Genomic DNA, 18,664 nt, shown 5'->3' on the forward strand with positions numbered 1-18,664 from the left:
CAACTGGGATTTGAGGGCAGAGACATTAACAATCTTCCCAGCTTTCACGAAGTCATCGTACTCCTCAAGTTTATTGACAATGGCGGCGAACGAGCATCCAGTCATGCGGAAAATTTCTTCAAAATACGGGGGATCATGTGCTTTAATGAAAGTGCGTATGATTTCGTCCTCAGTCATCGGTGGCTCGACTTTTGCAGCTATTTTCCTCCACCTCTTGGCATAAGTCTTGTGATCCTCGGAGGGTTTTCTTTTTGTTCCTTCCAACGTGGTTCGTGTCGGAGCCAACTCGCAGTTATACTCATATTGCCTTACAAAAGCATTGGACAAGTCAATCCAGGTTTTTACTTCTTCGGACTTCAAATTTGAGTACCAGTCGAGGGCATCCCCCTCCAGACTTTCCGGGAACAACCTTAGAGGCAGGTTCTCGTCGTCTACAGGCTTTCCCAACTTGTTAGCAAATAGTCGGAGGTGTGTCTTGGGATTACCCGTCCCATCGTACTTGTTAAACTTAGGGGTTTTGAACCCCTCGGGCAATTGCATATTGGGAAAGAGACAAAGCTCATCGTAGTCCAGGACTCCTTGCTTGTTCAACCCCTGACTCTTCCTCATAAACTCATCAAAACGATCAAGGTGTTTGAGCAGCTTTATATCAACGGGAGCAGAAGATTCCCCCATTTCTGCCTTGGTTTGAACAATATGGTCTGGTAGGAATGGCTCAGCAACAGGGTGATAAAAGGTATGTGGCTCAGGTGGTACATTTGAAGTGATTTGGGGTGGTGGACCTCGCGTGTGAGTAAGAAAAAATGAAGGATGAGGAGGGTAAGTGTATGGCAAATTTGTGGTGGGATAGGTGAAAGTTTCTTCGGGTGCAATAGGAAATGATGGAGTAACAGTGGCATGGGCCGAAGGTAGGACAAACGGCTCTTGCTCAGGCTGTCTGGCGGGTACAGGTTCGGGTTGAACTCCGCTGCTAATTAGCTCATCATTCAACTTCCTTTGGGCGGCCATCTCAGACGCCATCTCTCCAAACTTGGTAAGCATCTCAGTCAACTGAATCCCCAAACTTGCAGTCTCGGGTTGAGCGGTAGTAGCAGACCTATCTGACTGTTCCGGTTGTGAACTCATGTTTACACGACTCCTCTGGGCTTGACTACGGGATCGCGTTATGATGGGGCTTTGACGAGAAGCTATATTTAAATATTACCTGAGAATTTTTGAAAGATTGCCTTTAGATTTAACCCTCGCTTAGTTATTCCAATAAAAACAAAGAAAAAGAAAAGAAAAAAACAAGAGTTAGTAGATATTCAGAAAATTCGGATGCATGTCCTATGGGGGAACCCTTTTGTGCCAAGGGTAGGCCTAGCATGAAAATGCAGTCCTCCAGAGCAGGCACTATACAATACCTGATGGATCCGATCGACTGATCGTGTGAGGAATGATTTGAAAATTTTGGCCACTTGGAGTGAGAAGAGACATTTGCCCTAAAACATGAGGACGAAGTCGGAACGGATTGCTTGCTTTGATCTACACATAAAATGATTTGTGAAAGGGATTGCCATGTCTCGATTAATTTATTCAATGAACCCTAAAGGGGAAAAAGCGAGTCAAATGGATAAAATTGGTGATTTATTCAAAATCGACCGATTTACCTAAAAATAGGTAAGCTGGATAACATTGACGATTTATTCAAAATTGATCGAATAGATAGACTTGGTCAACTGAATTGAATGAAATTGATGATCTCTTCAAAATCAACTTGATTTCGCCCTAAAAATGGGTAAATTGGCCAAAGAGATGAAATGGAGTTAATGATTTATTTTAAAAATCGGCCAAATCCCTAAAAGGGTAAATTGGTCAAATGAATTGATGATTATTCAAAAATCGACCGGATGACCCTGAAAAGGGTAAATTGGTCAAATGAATTGATTTATTCAAAAATTGACCGGATGACCCTAAAAAGGGTAAATTGGTCAAATGAATTGGATGAAATGAATTTATTCAAAAATGATTAGATTGAACTAAAATTGAATGAATTGACAAAAATGGATTGGATAAAATGGATGATTTGTTCAAAAATCGATTGAGTTCTCTACCCATTGGGTAGTTTCAAGAAATCATTACAATGCCTTAGTCTATGAGCCTCCTAAAATCAAGATTTGGCCTCCATTGATTTATCGTCTCAATAGTGAAGAATTATTTGGGTTTCTTCAAATTAATGTCCTTTACGCAAGGGATTTTTACCAATTTTGATAAAGTGGCCAAAAGGTGATTATTAGACGCTCATATTCCAAAGATCGCTCTATGAAAATGATCGGATCCTACCTTACCTTGTGCACTACCCTTTTGGATGATACAAAAAATGTAAACGTGCAAGTCTCCTTGGATTAAGTATCCGAGACATATGGTGGCTTATTCCTAAACACGGGATCCCCTAAATGGCATTCCCTTCCTAGGGTGGATGCGTGATGCCAGTTTATTAAAAGCAGTAAGATATGCAATTTGAAATGAGACATGACCTAAGGAACCCTTTATCTGCCAGGGTAGGCCTAAAATGGTATGGCATTATTAATTTATGAACGAAATATACCACAATTTTTAAACATGCAATAGCCTATCTATAAGGGTATGTCCTAAAAGAAGGTCATGCCCGACCTCTTATTTCCTAACGTTTGTGAATGCAAAGGCAAGAGACAAGGAAAGTTAGTTCAACACATAATCACATAACACGTTGGACAATTAAATGATATAAAAAGTAGGAAAAGTAAATAAGGAAAAGGGTGGGATCCCTCCCCTCGTGAATGGTGTCCCTACTAGGGCAAGGCAGACTCTACCCTAGGTGAACTATATGGATGCATGCGGTTGGGGTTCACTAATGCATCTAGACTCGATAAGCTCAGGTCCCCAAGCCTTCAGACTCGTGGCCAAGGGTCATCAATCCCAAGGCCCTTTGTCGGTGGCTCGAGCGATTCCCCAAACACCGCTACGCACACGTCGTGTTACGGCTGCATGTTTGAGTGAATCTATAAAAAACCCTCAACCTTCGACTAAAAACTAAAGGCTATCAACCCAAAGTTTAAAGCGGAAGATTGAGTGACCCATTGGATCGTGCTACGCACACGTCGTGTCACGATCACACGTCCAAGTGGGTCTCCTAATCCTAATAGGGTGGAGTGGCGTGACAAGCCACTAAAAAGAAAATAAAGAGGGATGAATAATAAAGCGTATGCGCGTATGATAGTATACGTTTTGGAGGGGAGGGATCGAGAACCAACGCGTGGCTCTAAGGGTGACACACCCCCCCCCAAAATGCAAATGCAAAGCGCGAGATAAAGCAAGTACAATCATACATCCAATCATCCAATCATACATACGTGAGTGAGGGAGTAGTTTGATATGCGCGTACGTGGCAAAAAGTCCTAGAAAGGGAAAATGCAATCCTAATATCCAAATGCTATACATAAAAAGGGTAGAAAAAAGGAAAAGAATGGCTAAATCAAATGCTTGGACCCACTTAGGAAGTCCCCAGTGGAGTCGCCAACTGTCGCGCCCCACTTTTTTTGGAAAAAATAAAATAATTGTTTTTTGTTGAATTTTATTGATTTGGGAAAAATGAATTTTGTTGATAAAAACAAAAATGGGTCTAAATGGGACTTTTGAAAATGCGACGATTTGACCCAAGAAAAATAGTTCAAAAAGGGTTTTTATATGAAAAATGGAGTCGCCACTTGGTATAGAGTTAGGGTGTACCAAGTCACCCAAAAAATGAAATTTTTAAAGAAAAAAAGTAAGAAAACCCTTTTTAAACGACTCCTAGTCCACGTAAAACAAAGAAAAAGGTTCGGGAGTCACATTTGACGAAGGGGAAGGCAAGGATAAAAATCCAAGGCACCCCTTCGACCTAACCAAGGCTAGTTGCGTGATTTAACCCTTATTTTCCTATATTTTCTACCCAAAGTATGTATTGCAAATTGGATTTGACTAATGAATGAGAAATGCAATCCTAAATCTAAGAAATGTTTCTTATGAGGCTTTTGGTCCCATTCACACGAGTCGTGACGGCCAATAAGGAAAGTCCTCATAGAAAATCATGAATGATGCAAATGAGGACTCAAATGAGAGTGTAAGTGTGCAAAGTGTAGAAAAAAGTGCATGTGTGCAATTTGAAAGTGTTTGTGTGCAAATGAATAAAAATATAAATGCTCGTGTGCAAGTGAATGAAAATAGTAAATATATAAGTAAAATAGGTGCAATGTGTGAAGTGAAAAGTAAAGAAAGTGAATAAGTGTGTGAATATGACATGTGGATTTAAAATATATAATTAGTGAGGAAAATAGTGAGAAAATGATATGAAAATGCATGAACTTAGAGGAATGCATCAGGTCGGGTACGGGAATGACCTCTAGTTTTTGTGATTTTAATTTTCCTTTGATTAGAAGGAAAAACTAGCGTGCTAAGGCTATTTTGAAGCCACACTCGCTCGTTTCCCTTACCCAAGGGGGTCCTTCAGGCAAATGTACCCTAACTAGCATGAGATGCAAGACCTAAAGTGAGGGGAAAGGGGGTCGGGGGCCTGCAAAAAATGATAAAACTAAAAAGAATGCATGACATGTAATGAACATGCAAATATGTACTAACGAGGGGAAATCCCTAAGGGTCTAGCGTTGGACTAGCCCATTCTACGAATTCCGACTAGCATTGGACTAGCGGAAACGTACATTCATCCATCACATTCATTTATAAATATAGAAAGCAAGTAGACATGCAAAATCACTTATAACACGTAGCACATAACACTTAGCATGCTCGACTAGATGCAATAGCTTAATAAAGCAAATTAAACACATAGCAAACCAAATAATACCCCAAAAGCAAATGAAACTATTACATGGCTAACTAAAACAAATGGGGGAAGGGGGAAAAATGGACAAAGTGCTCTCCAATGCCCTATCTATTACAAGCCAAGAGGTGTACACATACCCCATAAATAAAATAAAAGAAAGACTTAAAAATGAAAGGAATTAAAGAAAACTTAAGAAAGCCAAGTAGACATGCAATTCTCATTTAGCACGTTGTATCACATAGGGAGAGGCAAAAAGGATAAAAGAAAGTTATACCTTCCCCCGCTTGTGAAGCTAATAAATGGAAAAGGTTCTAATTTGGGCTAAAACCATTAAACAAAGGATTAATGCACCAATTTAATAGTAAATCAAACAACATAAATTCTTCAAAAACAAAACATAGGGAACCACTAGTAGCTATAAAATTGAACCATTAAGTCCTTCAAATAATCAAACAAATCCATATTCAACAAATGGGATTCCAATTTGGAAGGAAAAGGAACTTTGAAGGATTAAATCGATTAATCTTTTCAATTGCTGGGGCCATAATAGAATAAGAAGGGACTTGAGGGGTCAAAGCGAAATTTGTGAAGATTATTTCATGCATGCAAATCAACATTCACGGCCAAAGCTTCTGCAATTCCATTTCTTTCTACAATTTCTGATATGCGTAAGTTGCAGCAATTCGGCATAGTGAACTATCACACATTTTTCAAGTAAAATCCAAGCAAACTATCACACATTTCTCTACTTTGCAAACATGAAACTTGTAAATTTACATTTCTTAAACTAAAGACACAGCCATGGTAATTCAAAAAGAAAACAGCAACAAGAAAAGAAATGGGTTATGGCCAAAAAAATCAAAAACTGCGGCAGAATTTCTTGAGTGAACTTTGCAGCTTGTTTTCATGTGGTTGGATCCTAAATAAACTCTATCAATGCCACAAATCCAATAACGGATGCAAGACTCTCACTCATGTTGTTCACTTTACTCAAACACAGCCATCTATTACCCGCAAAGATGTAAACAAATCATCCAAATACAAAGTGCAGCCAAGTAATGCAAGGATTAGTGGCTACTTCATTAGACCAGAAATTCACTTGAGAGTGTTGTTAGCAACACACAAGTGCACATGTTCACTCTCAACTTGGCCCATGAGGCTACTTCATACGGCAGAAAGAAATAAACAAACAACCTAGATGCCAAGCAATAAGGTGATCACTGCCGCAACAAGGATGAAGCAAAACCTGTTGTTCAAAACAATTTTGCTCAAGAAGGAAAATTCAGATTTTTAGATGTAAACACGCAGCTTTATTCAACAAATTTCGACCAAAACCATAACCTATAACTAAACAACGAGATATATAACTCAAACCAAATCAGCAAAACACATAAGCAAGACTGATGCAAAGCTGGGGACACATTTAAACACTTTCTTTGAGGAGGAACACAGCTGCAACCAAACCAAAAGTTTCGACATTACTATGAAACCAGCAACTTGAATTCACTCACGGGTTTCTTTCTGTGCAAATTCAGCTTTCATATGTGCAGGGAGACAACAAAACAGGTTCTTTAAACCTCAACCAAAGTCTAGCAATACAAAGGCGTTCGGACATCAACTAACTTCAAATCAAACAAAATTCAAGAAAAAACATCCTAAGGTCCCAAATTAAAAGAACAAACACAATGCAAAGAATCCCCTGCAACCTGCCGGCCTCACTCATTCAGCTTCAAAGAAAAAAAAAGCAAAACAAACGAAGAAGCCAACAGCTTTTTTGATTCACAGGTTTTGCAACCAGAAAATTCCAATCAGAATTTTGATAACAAACAAATTCATATAGTAAACCATTTCAGATGCCTTGACAACTAGCAACTTCCAATAAAATTTTCCAGCCATGCAACCGAATTCCTAGCCATAAAGATCACATGCAACACCAAATAAAGAGCTATCTATCAGATTGGGTCCAAAATCAAGTTCAAATGTCATCAAAAATCACCATTTAACCAGAAATTCATCCAATTTCTCTCTCGGTTGTCATACATGTAAACAGATTTTATATTCCCTCAATTTTCTTGCTTAAACATGTTGATTAACTTCATGCAAAGCTCAATCATCCAGCTGCTAATTAGCTAAACATACAACTGAGCTCAGATCATCACAAGTTAGCAATTTAAAGCTGAAATTTCCAGCTCAAGCAATCGGACAGTTCCAATTCCTTAAAAATCAGATTTTCTTGTAACTTAGTTCATCATCCAACCGTACAACCCCACATGCATGCTTATAAACAGCTTCATCAACCCATAAACAACTCATCTAAGTCCAGAAATTACCTCAGTAGCAAGCTAAGCTTACGCACAAGAAGTCTGGAAAAATTTTCTTTCCTCTCGGTTCTCACGCCCGGTCTGAAGTGCTGGTTTGCTTGGCTGTGGCAGCCGGTGGAGCTGGTGGTTGTTGCGGTTGGAAACTGGATGTAGTTGGTAGAAACGGAAGTGCAGAATGGGTGGAGCTCGCTCACGGCTTCTCCCTGGTTTCACTCCAGCTCACGGACAGAAATTTTAAAGTGTTGCAGCTCGCGGATTCCCTCTTGTCCTCGGTTGGTTTGCCGAATGCAGCTCACTCTCTCCTATCTCAGTCGATGATCACGAGGTAAAGGATTTGGTTGTGGTTAGGAATCTGATAGTGGAGTGGAGATGGTGTCCTGAAAATGGGAAGCTAAGTCACGGATCAGGGAAGTGGGGTGTGTGTGGAGACTGAAAATGCACTCCGGCAGAAATGGAGATGTTTTTTTTTATTTTATTTTATTTTTTTTCACCTTAATTATTTAACAAAAATAATAGTAAAACTAAATAATAATAAAAACAACAATTTTAATTACAAACACATCGAAATAAACAAACTAAAAATAACAAAATTACCATTTTCGATCTTTTCTTTCATTTTTCATCATTTCTCATCATTTTTTTTTTCAAAATAAATTAACAAAAATAAACCAAAATGCCAAAAAATTAAATTTGAACGTATTTTGTGAACAATTTTCCTTTTTTTCTCTTTTTCCATGATTTTTCTACGTTAAAACTTAAAAATTAAAATAGAAACTAGAAACTAAAAAAACTAAAAGCAACCACGACAAATGAGAATAAAAAGTAAAAGAAATTACACCAAAAATTTGGTGTCTACAACCAAGATTATGGCACTCACCTCTTTTATGATTTAAGAAATAGCACTACCCTCCCCTAGAAGGAAATTGGGGCCTATTGCGAATAAAAGAATGTGAAAATTTACCTTTATACTCTAATTATTTGGAGAAACTTAATGAATAAATTTTGCAAAAGAAACTTGTTTCTTGTCAACAAATTAAGTAACTAATTAAATAATTAAATTACTTGTGAGTGTCACTTTCATATAATTAATTTATGTTAAATACAGTACCTATTAGTTTCCCTTTCGTAAAAATATGAGAGTAACACTTTTTGAATTTTACTTATAACCATTTGTATATTTAAGATAATTTAAATGATTCAGAATAAAATACTCATAAATAGCTAGTACTTTGTTCATGTAATAGAGGAAACCTCTAAAGAGCTGGTATGTTATGGGCAATTTCTTTTTTTTTTACTTTCACATATTTAATTTATGTTAAATACAAAACCTACTAGTTTTCCTTTCGTAAAAATGTTAATATAGCACTTTTTAAATTTTACTTACAAACATTTATATATTTAACATAAATTATATGATTCATAGTAAAATGCCTACCCCCATAGCTAGTACTTTATTCATGTAATAAAAGAAACCCGTAAAGAGCTGGTAAAAAGTGGGTAATTTCTTTTTTTACTTTCACGTATTTAATTTTTATTAAATATTAAACCTACTAGTTTCCCTTTCGTAATAATATTAGTGTAACACTTTTTGAAGTTTACTTTTAAATATTTATAAATTTAACATAAATTAAATGATTCAGAGTAAAATGCTTATAAATAGCTAGTACTTTATTCATATAATGGAAGAAACCAATAAAGAACTGGTATGTTGTGGGTAATTTTTTTTTCACTTTCAAATACTTAATTTATATTAAATACAAAAGCTACTAGCTTCCCTTTTGTAAAAATATTTGTGTAACGCATTTTTAATTTTATTTACAAATAGGTGAGTGCTAGTGTCAGCAACCTCAGAGGAGTTCCGCAATTTTCCCTTTGATTAAAGTTTTCAAGATATGTGATTATTCTAACTCATTTTGGGCCATCATATTTTTACACTAAACATTTAGGATTAACTTTTTATGAATCGTAAAATTTTCTTTAGAAAAAGTGTTACGGTTTTTTAAGGCAAATTACCAGCATTTAAGATACAAAATATGTGCATGCATATGTAAAATCCAAAGTTCAAAAACCTTTAAGCCTTTTGCAAACTTGAAATGAAATCTATACCAGATAAATTAATAACAACTATGAAATAACAAATTTTTTGGATCTTGACTTGTGTTAGTGAGCTAAATTAATAATAACTTCGATAAAATAATAAGATAATATTTAAAAAAAAAGCTTACATAACCCAAGTCAAGATCAAAGAAATGAAAAAAAGTGGTACATATTGATAAACGAAAAATGCATTCATCTAATGCGTTTCTTAAACAATAGCGCATTGTCGAAATGCGTTTTCTTGTTAAAAAACGCATTCCACTAATGCGTTATTTAACCAATTTTTCCTATTTAAATAAATTTATGAAAATTAAAATGACGTATTTGAAAATTACGTTTTTATTTGAAAAGACGCATTCCTTGAATGCGTTTTTCACCCTTTGGGAAGAGACTAAAAAATCACCACTCTGGGAAGTTAGATTAAAAACTCCCTCTTTTTGGGAATTTACTCCCGCACAGTCCCATCCCACCAACAAGATTAAATCAAGAGACTCTTTTTCTTTTTACTTTTTTTTGAAAGGTAAATATTTTTAATATTATGTTTTGACTCCTAGGTTGTTAAAAATTATTAATATACCTCAAATATTTCATACTTTGTAAATGTTGTCTTAAAGTTTGGTGTTATTTTTCAATTAAGTTCATAATTTTAATTCTAAACTTGTTAATGCTCATTAAATAATATAAATTGCTACTTGATTGTTCTAATTTTTTGTATTTTCCTGTTAAATATATTGGAAACATCAAATATATATATATATGAATATATCTTTATTAATATTAACATGTTATTAGGTATTTTACATATAATATTTTAATTTTTAAATTATTTTTATTTATGACATCATCCGGTTGAACCCCGATCGAACCTGGTTGAACCCATTGATCCCTGACCCCTAAGCTCGATCGAGTCGATACCCGGTCCGATTCTGAAAACATAGATCTAAAGTCGTATTTAGGGTTATTTCTTGAATAGGATAGTGGTTAACGGTCGTATCTTAATCACCAATACCGTAAAGAGAAATTGATTGTCATCGCTTGTTTGACAGTTATAACTTACTTATCAGTGAGTAAATGAAATTATTATTGCATCAGTGATTAATTGAGTGAACCATCTCTGAAGTTATTTCTTGGTAGAGTTTGTTTATTATTGATTCAATTTCAATTAATTGTAATTTCGTCCTTTTTATTCGAGTTGTTTAATATTCTCAATTTTATAAAAATTACTCGTACTCTGGGCTCTAGAAGAAACGAATTTTTTCTAGTTACTATGGATTTGATCCTACTCACCACTATATACAAAATTTATATTTTACTCGAGTAAATATTTATTATTGTACATGCTCGACACTTGTCACGACTAAGCTCCATCTATGCAAATCCTATCTCATGTCCTTGATCACTTTTAATATGTAAAACCATATGCATGGTCCTAATTCAAATAGTAAGGTATAGCATAGAACAACTCAACGGAAAGCTTATGATTTACCCATTTAAACACTAGGAAATTTTGCAAAAATTTGAAATTTTTAAAAAAAAAGCAAAACTTTGAACTACGTTACTAACTTTACCAAACTTTTTTGGAGCAAGTTTTGTTTAGAAAATTCAGTGTTATTTAATTAATTCAGATGTGCAATTTTTGATTATCAAATGCGTCTAAACATGTTATTATCTAAATCCATTAACTTTAAGTGCTGAATTGGGTTATCAAATAGGGCCAAAAACTTAACAATTCAACAACTTAACTTAATGGAATTCAAACTTCAAACTTTAGTTTTCAAATTTTAATTTTATCAAACGCACCTTCCTTTTACCCAAATTCTACCAAATAGAATTTTTCTACATATTACCACCCTCACAATTCACAAAGTCATTTTAACAATTGAATCTATTAACTAATGTCAGTCGGTTTGGACCGTTGTGTGATATCAAAGGTGAAAAAAATCACATGTGTGCACAAAAATAAAACAAAAAAAAGGTGTAGACTTTTCTTTTATAAAAATGGAGAATTGTAATTTTAGTCTCCAATTTTTAGCATATGTGCTAAATTAGTCTCTAATGTTTTGACCAAAATAAATTTGGTTCTTAAAAATTTTTGGTAGTAGGTACATTCAACAATGACGAAAAGTTAACTATGACTAACAGTCAAAATTTAATTACTGTTATTTAACAATTTTATTTTGTACTTTTGAACCATAATGTTTAAATTTTTAATCATTTTAGTCGGTTAAGTTTTCCATTGTGATATTGAGGGTATTAGAATAAAATAAGATGCAAATTATAGCACAATTATCTTAAATGGGTACAAGCAATTCTAATTAAACTTTTTATTTTTTACTTCACTTATTCATGCCACTAATGTCTCATATACTTCTTCCCTTTGGTATAATTGGTCTCAAATTTGGTATTATATATGTAATTATTGTTTTATACTGTTAGTAATTAATTGATAATTAACCCATAATGAGTAAAAACACTTCATATTAGTGTTTATGTTTGCTAGTTTTTATAATTACAATTCCTAACTATAACAATTTAAGGTCTATGTGCACAAGCCATGCAAGAACTAGCATGAATGATAATAAATTTTATTTAATACTATAATTTTCCCTTTTTATTTTATATATTATGTATATATTGTCATTTAATTGTTACTTATTAAAAAAATAAAACTCTTTATGTTCAACGATGTTATTATGTTGATGTAAGTGTTTTTATGAAATTTTATAGGGTTTAGGATGACATTTGTCATATCTTTAATTCAATTCACACTTTTTTTTCCCATTTTAAAACCCCTAACTATAACAAGAAACTTAAGAGACCATATTGATTGAAACTTCAAACATTAGGGACTAAAAATGTAAAGTTAAAATCAGAAAATTTAGAGACCATATTTGTTTTGCTAATACATTATAGACCAGTTTGATATACAGGTCAAACACTGAGAGTCAAATTTGTGCTTCTCCCTTTGGAAAAATTTTGAGAAGTAGTAATAGAAAGATTTAAAATTCTTAAAGGCATACAAGTTTTGGCAATTTCACATATTCCTAATATCTAATAAAACACACATAATCAAAATTACCAAATTAACCTGTCCAACTTAGCAAAGCCCCACTCTAATTATCTGATCCCAAATTCCCTTTCTTACTCATTTTGGGAGGGAATGAATTAGCACAAAAATATGAGGCAATCCTTCTAGGACTATTACTAGGGCCGAGTCAGTTTCAACTCGGCTCCGAGAAAAAGTCTAATGAGCCTAAACTTTCACTGAGTTGGGTTAAATTTGGGTCTAAATATTAGTTTCGAATTAAATGTGAGTAGAGTTTGGATCTTATTAGGGTCAAATTCAATATAGGTTCAACCCTTTAATATGCATCTATCTATATAATTATATATAATATATTCATATTTTGATATATATATATAATTATATATCTAAATATATAATACTAATACTTATGAGTTATTTGTAAAAATACATATATGTATATAAGGAATATTAAATATACAAAATTATGTCAAAAGAATTAGAAAGACAAATCTTAGTATGAGCAAATTGAGGACCTTTGAAGATGTATTGATTGTTGATAATGTTTTATTACTATTTTTCATGTGCATTAAATTAATTGGATATATGATTGTTGAAAAATTCTTGGTTTTATATACTTTTTAATGAACTATTACTGGTTCCTATATAGTTTTAATGTTGTGGTTCTGTGGATATTAAATTAGTTTAAAACTTAATAATTATAGTAATTATATTAAGGAATTAAGGAGTTATAAGTGAGCTTGAGTTAAGTCAGAATTAAACTTATAATCCGAATATTTTGTGAGTCAAGTATGAGTTTCATATTTGTCACTTCAAATCTCATAATTCGAAATCCAAAAGTGGTGCTAACTATATGAGCCAAATCTGAGTTTTTTTTTTTTTTTTAAATATGATCTTTATTGGCAAAGAAAAGAGAAATTACACAGATCGTGTGACTAACCTACCCTGAGACCGTACACACTCTCACATACGGAGTTGACAACCTATCTAACTGCAAAAGTGCCCGAACTTTAGAAGGGAGAGCTATTTCACTCAAGAAGCGGGCATCCGCTCGTAGGTCCGAGGAGGCCAAAGCGTCGGCAACCGCATTTGCTTCTCTGAACGTGTGAACCAAAGACACCCCCAATTTTGCCACCAAGCACCGAATATGCCTAATTGTGTTACATAACGGCCAACAAGACGTCATCTTAGAGGACACGAGATGCACTAAAGTACTAGAATCCACTTCCGCTATGACTCCCGAGAGATTGTTGTCCTGGCAATAACGAAGACCCTCCAGCAACGCCAACGCCTCTGAGGAGAGAACGTCTTGCTCTCCAAACTCTTTATAAAAGGCAAACACTAAATTACCCTCAGCCGAGCGCACCACCCCTCCACCACTTGAACGCCCGCTTACAACACTTGCATCAGTGTTGAGTTTCACCGCTTGCCCTGTAGGTTTTGCCCAAGAAAAGGCTCGAAGCTGTACCAATTTTTCCTTGGCCTTACCGAATTTCACCCAGTCACAATCTGTGTCCCCTTTGAAAAACTCCAACTTGAGCAGGCCCCCCCTGCCCAACTGCTTGACAAATGTGCACACCTGGTTGATTACCTGATCGGACGACATACTCATCCCCTCAAAGCGGGCCTTGTTACGGTCCTTCCAAATAAACCACAAGATCAAGAGAGGGAGAATGACACGAATATGATTCTGTGAGACAAACCGGTGAGACAAGAGCCAACATGAGAGCCTCGATGCCACCCCACTCCCCTGGACTACCAGCCCAAAGCGGCGGGAGAAGTGCCGCCAAACCCTGCTCGCTAAAGGTCCCGAGACAAAAAGATGGTCTCCCGTTTCTGGCGCTAGGCCACAACAGTAGCACTTTGACGCTAACCTCAATCCTCTACCTTGAAGGAGATCATCCAAGGGGAGCCAACCACGCAACAACCTCCACGCAAAGAAGGATACCTTCAGAGGGACCACCGAGCTCCAGACCAAGGAATCAATAACAGATCGATTGTGCTTTGAACGAAGAACGTCCCAAGCTGAAGACACAGTAAAGCTCCCCGAAGGTGACGCCGTCCAAATCATTTGGTCTTGTATATTGGGAAATATACGCAGCTCCATGACCTTCGACACTAAGTGCCCCGGAAGAAGCCGTCTGAGCCACTGCTCATCCCAACCATCAGAAAAAAAAACTCCCCTACCAACCTGTGAGACTTAGGGCTTGGCACCAACCTGGCGAGCGGAATATCAGCACACCACCTGTCCTGCCAGAAGTCAACTAAGCCCTCCCCCAGACACCACCGGATATTCCCCTCCGCGAGATCCCTCACCTCTACCAAACGGCGCCAAACTGGGGACGGGCAGTCAACTGAAACTAGAAGAGGATGCCCCCCTCTGACATACTTGACGTGCATGAACTCTGCCCAAATGGATGCCCGTTCCCTCAACTTCCACCAGAGCTTACATGAGAAAGCCTTGGCGACATCCTCAAAAGAGCGAAACCCCAGGCCCCCTTCCTCGACCGGACGGCAAACCTTATCCCAAGCCGTCCAGTGAGTCCCTTTGCTTTCAATAGAGGTATCCCACAAAAAAGCATTGCACACTCGGCCTAAATGCAGCAGCACAGCCTTCGGCGGTTGGAGCACCTGGAGTAAGTAGACAGGAAGGGAACACAGGACACTTCGTAAAAGGACAATTTTCCCCCCCATAGATAGCATCTTTGAGCTCCAATGGAATAGCTTTTGGCGAACCTTGCCCAGCAACGCATCAAACACTGCACATGTAACCCTACAGCGAATCAGCGGCACCCCTAGATACCTGAACGGAAAAACCTGGCACTGGTACCCCAGAGTCGTGCTTACCAGGGCCCGCTGGGTGTCCGTAACCCTAGCCGATGCGTAAAAGGCACTCTTAGTAATATTCACCTTCTGGCCAGAACAACTTTGGTAGAGCTGCAAAAAATCCTTAATGGACACCAACGCATCCTGCGAGCATCGAGTGAAGATGATCATATCATCCGCAAAGGCTAAATACGGCACTTTCGACCCAGCAGATACGAAGTACCTACTGTCCTTGGAATCAAAAATCCTTTGCAGTCCTCTCCCAAAAAAATCTGCCACAAATAAGAAAAGCGCGGGAGAAAGAGGGTCACCCTGTCGCACCCCCTGATATGACTTCACAAAGCCCGTTGGATCCCCATTAACTAGGATCGAGAACCAAGTGTTAGAGAACGTTTGAAAGAGCAAATCCACTACTACCTCTTCAAAACCATACTGCCTAAGCAGAAAAATTAAAAACGACCAGTCAACCCGATCATATGCCTTCTCCATGTCCAGCTTCAAGATCAAATTCGGGTCAATCAACCTCCTATCCAAGTCTAAAATCAGCTCCTGCGCCAATAGAACATTGTCCACTATCCCACGCCCTGGAACAAACCCTGTTTGCCATGGTGAAATGAGCTTCGGGAGGAGCTTACTGATCCTGATCGCCAATATCTTAGACACAACCTTAGAACTTACATTACAAAGACTAATAGGCCGAAAATCCCGCCAGTGGGATGCACCCTCCACTTTTGGGATGAGCACCACCATAGAGTGTGACCAGCTCCTGGGTTGCTCCATACCCTGGAAAAAGTCCTGGATAGCCATGAGCAAGTCATCCTTAACAATGTCCCAGCAGCTTTGGAAAAATCCTGCTTCAAACCCATCAGGACCCGGAGCGCTCTGTGTCTCCATTCCAAACACTACCTCATGGATTTCCTCCATCGTAGGAAGCCGTTTCATGATCTCGTTATCCTCCTGGGTGACTCTAGGAACCTCAAAAGGAAGCTCAGTGAGGGCCTGTACCTGGCGGTTGGATGCGAACAAGTCCAAAAAAAAAGATACCGCTGAGTTCTTAATCTCCTGCAGGTCTTCATGCCATCCCCCCTCCTCTTTCCTAATACGGGAAATGAAATTCGAGTTCCGACGCTGGCGGACCCAAGAGTGAAAAAACGCAGTATTAGCATCCCCCGCCTGTAACCATTTAATACCTGCCTTCTGATGCCAAAACTCACACTCCATAGAAAGTGCCCGATTGTATCTCGCTCTGGCCTCATGGAGATGAATCTTCGACTCCTCACTTCTAAGCAAATCGTACTTCGCCTCCCTCTGTTTTAACTCCTGCTTCGCCTCTGCCACCTTAGAAGAGACATTGCCAAACACCACACGGTTCCATTGCTTCAATGCATCTCGTACCGTTTTGAGCTTGTTGTAAAATCTAACCATCCCCATGCCATAGACCTCTTTACTCCATGCGTCTGACACTATCTCCCGGAACTGGGGGTGGTAGCGCCAAACATTAAGAAATCGAAAGCACGACGAGGTAGCCCTATATCCTGCACATCGAATCAACAACGGGCTGTGATCCGATCTCTCTCTGGCCATATGGGAAACCCTAGAAAGCGGGTAGGCCTCAGACCACCGCCTATTCCCCAATGCCCGATCTAAGCGCTGCCAGACTGACCCATTAGTCCACGTGAATCGAGATCCATCAAAATCAATTGTGGATAGCCCGCATTTGAACATGGAAGCATTAAATTCATCTATGTTCCGAACATTAGCTGGAGCCCCCCCTTCACGCTCCGCTGCTGAAGCTATGACATTAAAATCGCCTGCTGCTACCCAGGGTTGATTGTGTGAGACCGAGGAAGCCACACTTTCCATTGCCTCCCAGAGAGGCCTCCGCCCAACCCTCGTGCACTTGGCATATATCGCAGACACCCAAAAGGATGCCCCAGAGCCAAAGGGAACGTGAGCATGAAGCATTTGCTCAGCGTACTCGACACAGCTAAGTCGTAAGAAGCACGACCAAAACACCCATATTTTACCACCAATATAAAGAGCTGAAAAATCAAAGTTTAAATACCTCCGTACCACCTCCAACTGACACTCCGCAGACATTGGCTCTAACAGGAATAATAACCTAACCTTGTTGTCCAAGCACAACTTCTTCAGATAGCGCAAAGAGTCCCTTCGGGAGGCCCCTCTGATATTCCATACTAGCATATTAATCGGATCTAACATGAGACCGCAATGAGTATGAAGCCTGCGCCAAGGGTACACACATGCTATTATCTCCCTTCCTTGGTCTCCCTCGTTTCCGTCTCAGAACAGTGGCGGTATCATCCTCCTCCAAGTCATTACATAAATCCCCTTCAAGAAGAGTTAAAGAGTCCAAAGCAGTTCCAACACCCTGGACTTGTTGCGCCTTAGCATTGAGATCCCGTTGAAACGCCTTCAATTCTTCTAGCAAGACTGAAACATCTCTCACGCTATCCACTGATCGCCCTCGCGGATGGCAGTCCCGTTTCCAACCTCTCGACGCTGACCGTACAGGACGCCTGTCTCGCTGCTCCTCGTCTGCAGATTCACCTTCCAACTCTCCTAGAGCAGCGAAAGTATTTGTCACCCATATGCTTCCCTCCTCTTCGATGCCCACGCGAGACCCGCCTTGCAGCTCAATCCACAGGTGACCAGCACTCCCGTGGCGGCACTCATCATTCCCCATTCCTTCCGACTGAAGAACTAGCGTGCCCTCCTTCCCCTTAGCCCCATTATTTCCCAGACCCAAAGTCTGTACCATCTTATTGCCGTCTGCAACAGGCTCCAGAGACGCTGCACTCATTGCCGCATCAACCTGTTCCAATGTTCCTTCCGACTGAAGCAGTGCACAAGTTCCAGAATCGATTCTACCAGCAGCCAGTCCTTGTTCACCGACATCAGCCGCCTGTTTACTCTCCAGCGACACCTGGTCCTGGCCAGGTGCCACCCCCAACTCCTTCCCCTTCTCATTCACCACTTTTGGAACGTATACTTGTCGATGTTTCAGTGTTTTCGACTGGGCAGCGCGAGGCAGCGGATCCAGGCGCAAGGAAGGATTTCTGTGAAAACACTGCTCCTCTGTATGCCCGAATCTGCTGCAGAACCCACAGTAGTCTGGCCACACCTCCATCTCAACAGGCTGCCAGAAGCCGAAGTGCTCATCACCTATCCAAATACGACGCACAGCAGTCGACACTACGTTTACCTCCACCAACACTCTAGCTACTGACGGACGGCGCAAGTCACAAGTTGATGCGTCACGTAGAAGCGAGCTTGAATAACTGGGATCTCTGGAAAAAAGGAATCGGCAATTCTGGGAAGCAAACCCAGATTGGAGCTATGGCTAACTCCTGATATGCCTTAAACTCCAACGACCACTTGGAAATCGATATTGGCGAGCTGCTAACATACCAAATTCTCCGCGCAAAGAGGCTGGTGTAGTCTTCCTCCAGAACGGGACGAATTAGAACGTGTTTCTGGTCAAGGAGGCCAACCTTACAGTCACCTCTGAGA

General features: G+C 38.7%; 1 protein-coding gene across 1 annotated transcript; it reads right to left on the reverse strand.

The window, feature by feature from the left end:
- Positions 1 to 13,244: 13,244 nt before the first annotated feature.
- Positions 13,245 to 14,411, reverse strand: LOC113771320. The gene has a single exon (XM_027315914.1). The coding sequence runs from the start codon at positions 14,409 to 14,411 to the stop codon at positions 13,245 to 13,247; it is 1,167 nt and encodes a 388-aa protein (XP_027171715.1).
- Positions 14,412 to 18,664: the final 4,253 nt, after the last annotated feature.

The sequence above is a fragment of the Coffea eugenioides genome, chromosome 5, assembly GCF_003713205.1.
Source record: "Coffea eugenioides isolate CCC68of chromosome 5, Ceug_1.0, whole genome shotgun sequence".
Lineage (NCBI taxonomy): Eukaryota > Viridiplantae > Streptophyta > Magnoliopsida > Gentianales > Rubiaceae > Coffea > Coffea eugenioides.